Source organism: Gavialis gangeticus, unplaced genomic scaffold, assembly GCF_001723915.1.
Source record: "Gavialis gangeticus isolate Ggan-Ray unplaced genomic scaffold, GavGan_comp1, whole genome shotgun sequence".
Classification (NCBI taxonomy): Eukaryota; Metazoa; Chordata; order Crocodylia; family Gavialidae; genus Gavialis; species Gavialis gangeticus.
Genome location: NW_017729022.1, coordinates 150,677,368 through 150,683,276, shown reverse-complemented (window position 1 = coordinate 150,683,276; position 5,909 = coordinate 150,677,368). Strand labels below are relative to the sequence as shown.

At 40.0% G+C, this 5,909-nt stretch overlaps 1 protein-coding gene across 1 annotated transcript in view; it reads left to right on the top strand.

Moving 5' to 3' along the window:
- The window catches only part of EPAS1 (endothelial PAS domain protein 1), a 75,566-nt gene extending 69,856 nt beyond the window's left edge, over positions 1-5,710 (top strand). The window contains exons 12-16 of the mRNA XM_019515892.1: positions 7-461; positions 1,663-1,786; positions 1,892-2,009; positions 4,232-4,408; positions 5,160-5,710. Coding sequence (XP_019371437.1) covers positions 7-461; positions 1,663-1,786; positions 1,892-2,009; positions 4,232-4,408; positions 5,160-5,308 — 1,023 coding nt within the window. The 3' untranslated portion in view covers positions 5,309-5,710. The remainder of the gene's footprint in view (positions 1-6; positions 462-1,662; positions 1,787-1,891; positions 2,010-4,231; positions 4,409-5,159) is intronic.
- The last annotated feature ends 199 nt before the right edge of the window (positions 5,711-5,909 follow it).

The window sequence follows — 5,909 nt, the reverse complement described above, 5'->3', positions numbered from 1 at the left end:
GAAACCCTGGCTCCTTATATTCCCATGGATGGTGAAGATTTCCAGCTCAGCCCAATCTGCCAAGAAGAACACCCTCTCTCTGAAATTGCACAAAATACCCAGCAGAGTTTAAGTAGCATGAGTACCATCTTCCAGCCCCTTGCTTCTGCCACACAGAATCAGTTCCTTTCAGAGAAGTACTGCCAACAGGTGTCAAATAAAAACATCAACCCCAATCCTGGGCATCTGTCATCTGTGTTTTTCAACAACATGAATAAATCATCGTTGCCACCATACCAGGCACGAGCCAACACCCCGCTGTCTTCTTTGGGTGGAAGGCCGAATACTCAATGGCCACCTGATCCACCATTACAATATGTTCCTACTAAATGGAGACTAATGGATAAATACTCTGGATCCTTAGCCAGCTGTCCGTCTGGGCCACCAATCCACTCTCCCCACACATCTGTATATAAGAAAAGGTAATTTCCTCCTAGTGTGAAAATTATGAAATCTGTGCTTTATTGAGAGAAAAGAGCTCTTTGCTACAACCTTGAAAAATTGTAATTGCTCCCTCAACTGGAGCAATTTATTTCATCAGGTGACTAGAATAGTTGGGACCTAGTTCTGTTTCCACTGGAGTGCCTGTTCCTTTGACTTTACTGGGAGCAGGACGGGGCTGTTAGCTTTTTCATCTGGTTTTGTGATAGGTAAAGTCAGGAAAATTTACCTAATTCTGAAAAGTTCAAGGAGTGGGAGAAGGAGGATGATCTTGGGGATAGGGGCCTAACTTAGAATCTGCGCTCAGTTCCCTGCTCTTCCACAGACTTCCCTTGAAAAAGACTCTTTGCAAGTCGGATCCCACTGTCGGAAACAGGGATGATAGTGTTTCTCTCTTCCCCGCTGGGGAACTGGGAGGATAAACATATTTAAAGACTAGGAGGTAAAGACTGTGAGGTAAGACTGGGGACCACATACTTACCATATATAGCTACAGAATAGCTTTTGTTCTAGATTTTCAATGTATTTCATTTACATTGATCACTATCCAACACACAACAGTGATTGGCGTAGCCAAGTTAGTCACAAACAGTGGTCCGCTTGTAGTCATCAGTTCTGCCACTAACTTACTATTTTCCCATAAACAAGTTGCTTAACTCCTCATGCTTCAGGTTGCAACTATAAAATGGCAGGAAAAATGTTACCCATTTTTATAAGGTTCTGTGGGATCTTCATATGTCTCGTATTCTGTTAATAATAGTCTTAGAAAAATTACCTATGCTGAACCTGTGATTCTGGTTTATACGAGCAACAATTTGCAAGATCAGTTAAATGGTAGACACAAAAAGCTACTCTGTATGTTAGTATTTGTTATGTAGTATATTAATATCGTGCCTACTTAATGAAATATAGAATGAGCCTCTTATGGATTAAGATCTTAGTTTTTACATTCAATTTTTTAAATAGATTGCAAGGTGCTGAGTACACTAGATTTTCATTTATTGCAACATAAAGCATGAAAGCACCCAGGAATTATGGACAGTGAAAACACTGGGTTAACTGACAAAAAAAAAAATCTGTGTTTGCACTGCAGTCTAACATGAGTCCCAAAGTACCTTAATTTTGCAACCAAACAAGACTTTTTGGTTACGGTTCATTTAAGGAGAAGTCTTTTCTTGCCAGGTCACTGGAGAGTTTTGGGCAACGGGGCATAGATATAAATCCAGCAAGAATTGCTCTGTCCAATAGTTTGAAACTGAAGCGACAACTGGATTACGAAGAACAAGCATTTCAACACCTGACTGGGGTAATCTATTAATTCACACATTTCACATTATAGCCATTGAAAAGATTTTTCATTTTGATTATTTATATCTGTTTCTGGTTCCTTTTTAAAAAAAATAAATTTTAGGCGGATGCATCAGCCATTAATGCATCTCAATTAATGTGGAAAAGAATGAAAATGCTGAAAGGGGAAAATTGTTCCTTGGTTGCAGAAAAAAAGTCCCTCAGCACAAGTGTCCTTAATGGTAAGACAAGAAACTAATTTCATATTGTTTGTCCTACAATTATATCTAGAAATGAGTTTAACAGAAACAAAGACTATGCATGCAGGGGTTATCATAGTGTCACTTTTGTACCAGAGGCATCAGAACTACAGTAAGCCAGACAGTAAAGCACACTTTCATTGAGGCCACTAATGGCACTGCCAAATTAGCAGTGTTGCTAATGGTATTGTCCTGTAAAAGGAAAGTTATTATGCTTGGATTTCTTTTTCAAGGGATGTCAGAGGAAGTGATTTCACACAATAGCATAGATGTTGACCTAAATCCTGTTTTAATTTACTCACCTAAATGTAGTTTGTGATTCAGTCCTAGGCACGTGAGCTTCATGCACCCACTGAGCATACTGCCAAGTATGGCTGTGCTCTGGCCAGTTAGGTATGTGGTAACATATGATGGCACAAGTATGGACATGAGACCAGTTTAAGTCCCAAAATTTTAATCAGGCAAACTTATGGCTAGTAGGTGTGAGGAGGAGGAAGCGGAGCACCTAATAGATAGGGCACTTATCCAGGGAGCGGGAGACACAAGCTCCAAGTTGTTCTCAGAGAGAAAGTGTGAACCTTTATCTTCTGCTTCCCAGCACAAGTCTCAACCTACCAGGAGTGTGCTGATGTGCCCATACCAGACCAGCCCTGCATGCTAGATCCGGGGCCAGTCTGGTATGACTCACAGACTGGCTGCGAGTGCTGGATCCAGCACGCAGGGCCCGTCTGGTATAGACACCACAAGCAGCACGTGCTACAAACTGGCCTTGCGTGCTGGTTGCAGCGTGCATTCCAGACTGGCCCGTATACCATGGGCCGCCTGCAGGTTTGGGGCCAATGCATGTTGCATGAGGTGTGCAGGCCCTGGCCTGGCCCTCAGGTGTTGCTTGCAGTGCAAGCTGGCTGACAGTGTTGCACTGCAAGCAACGCCCAAGGGCCAGGCCAGGGCCTGCACTAGCTCTGGTTCACAGGGCTGGTCTGTGGGCTTGATCCAGCCTGCAGACTGGTCCCATGCCCCAGGCCCAGATGAGTTTAACATGCCTGCCTTAGACTATTAAGCTAAAGCATGTGAGGGCCTTCTTTTCTTTCCCCTATTGGCAGGTATGCACACTCTTTACATCTCTGGATTTCTGGTATTTGCAAGGATTTCTATCAAAACTGTATTTCCATTTTTAAAAAGCTGACAGATCTTCTACTTTGTAACTATGAATTCTCGCTGTCCTACATAGCTCACTCCTTTTAAAAACAGCTTAAAGCATTAGGGCCAATTCCTCCATTGTCCTGCAATTTGTAGGGCAAAAATCAGTGCAAACCTCTCCCATTCCAATTTGATTAGGCTTTGAACATTTTGTTTTGAGGCATATGACAGTGCAAGGGTTAGGGTAGAGAACTGGGCCCTAAGCACTGCCAAATTCACAAGCCGAAAAAAGAGAACTCTCTTATTTTTGTACAATCACTTTGAGCTGGGTTCAGTTAGTGGGGCAAGAGCCATCACTAGCAAGACTGAGACTTAACAGCTTGCTTTGCATTTGACTTGTAATAATAGATGGTAAAAAATTATTTTGAACAGAAGTGTAATAGGTATTAAAGAACAACATTTTTAAGTATTATATTTTGGAACCAGGTATTCCAGTTTTTCTCTTCATTTAGAAGTCACAAATGGCATTATCTGTGATACACAACCCAGAGATTATATTACCACCAGTTAGGTCAGGAGTGTTTGATCAGTCTGTGGTTCTGAAGAAAGAACATTCAAGCACTATTGCGGGATCAAAGTAAAGTGGTTATCCACACCTAGTGTTTGTTTCTGGATTGCCTTTTATTAAGAAGAAAGAAATAATCTAATTTGTTCCATGGAGAGGAATAATTCAATGAGTACATTAATCCCTCAAATGAAAAAGGAGGTTATAAAATTAGCCTCCTGGTCTTCAGCTTTTTCACAAAATGACTCTGCGCAGTTACATAACCTTTGTTTCAGTGGGGGGGCTGGGACTGAATAAACAGTGTGCCCTGGCACAAACTGTGTGATAAAATTTGCTAGGGAGACATTTGTTACAGTAGTGAAGACCTCTGGTACACTCATTCCCTGCACCTGTGCTCCCAGAAGACCTGTTGGCATAGCAGGTCACAGTGATAGTTTTTCTCTCTGTTTTAAACGCGCACACAAACACAAGTAATTGTTTTTTTCTCCCCCCATTTCAGATGAATTTATTTGCAACCCACAAAGAAGTCTGAGCCAACCAATAAATCAACTGCAGCATCAACAGCAGCAAACCCTCTGTGGAAGTCCTGGTGTGGATCAGAAATCAGCATTTTCCCCTCAGTATTACAATTCTCCTTATCAGGACTTTAACGTGCTCCAATCTCGTAAAATGTCAGGTAAGGACTACCAATAACCAATAAGAAAGTTGATCTAGGGTTCAATACCAGCTGGAAGACAGAAGGCTTACTGGAGGGAGGTAGAAAACAGGCTTAAAACCTGTATGTTAATTTTATTAAATATAACGATTAGAGGTTTCTTGGGTAAAAAAAGACAAATTATTGTAAAACTAAAAATTTTAGATGCATTGGTAATAATTGGATAAAAATATCAGATTTCAACTGAAAAAAATTGAAAGTCATTCTGTGAATGGCATCTTGTGTATTATGGAGTTTTTTCCTTGTAACTGAATATGTGAAAAAGCACTAACATATTACAGAACTGAATCACAGTTTAGCAGACTGAGGTTTGACTTAATTTTATGGTCTTTTTTTTTTTTTTAAATAGAGCATGTTACATGAGAGTTATATAGATGCAGTGGGTGTTAATTGTAATCTGTGGTTTGCTATAGATGATAGTGTTTTGAGGGAGTCATTCTAGCTCAAAACAGGAAATCTACACGAAGAGCAAAAGAAAACGTGAAGTTTCATATCTAGCCAAAATCTGAACATATGAGATTGTTCTTATCATTTTATATCATTTGTTCTTTGTTCTATATAACTGACCTGGAGGATGCAGAGTTGTTTTCAGTTCTCTTAACAGAACATACAACGTCATTAAATGGGAAAAACTACTTCATCTTCTAACTTTAGCCATGTGCAGGAATCAGCCATAAAGTTACATTATTTTTCTTCTAATTTTTTTTTTCAGGTCTAAGTCGTCTGCTTGGGCCATCTTTTGAACCATATTTGTTGCCTGAACTGACCAGATATGACTGTGAGGTTAATGTCCCTGTTTTGGGCAGTTCCACACTTCTGCAGGGAAGCGAGTTGCTAAGAGCTCTTGACCAGGCGACCTGAGCAATCCTGTGATATTCCTTGGCCTATACTGTTCAAAACAGCCTCAGTTTTTAAATATATTTTTACAAGTAGACAATTTCTAATACCAATACACTTTTTGCAAGATTTTACTTTAGATACTGAACTTGCCCATGTTACCAAATAGTGGCCCTTTTTGAAGTTACTCATTTTATTATTCATATTAAAAAAATATAAAATCTACTGTATTTTTCTCTATTTCAATAAAAATGTTCTTTAGATAGACTGATTTTTCCCTACCTCTTCTCTCCCCCTTCCCCCCTACTGCTTGTAATTTATATTCTCTGAAATTTTTTCTTCAGCGTTCATGCTAATAAAATCTGTGGTGTAAATGCCTTGCCATGCAATCCTTTGGCTGCAGTACTGCATAGATTTATTTTTATTGCCAAAGAAACAAGCAAAACAAACATCTGATTTTATACCACAGTTTCTGTTGGTCCTGGTAAATTGAAATCCTGTGTGCCCCTCTGCATGTCCTCCCCTCTGGTTTCCAGCACTAAACACAGTGTATCATTAACATCTGTGAAAAAAAAATTAAAGATAAAAGCCACCACTCTGCCCCCCCCCCCCCCCCCTTTTTTTT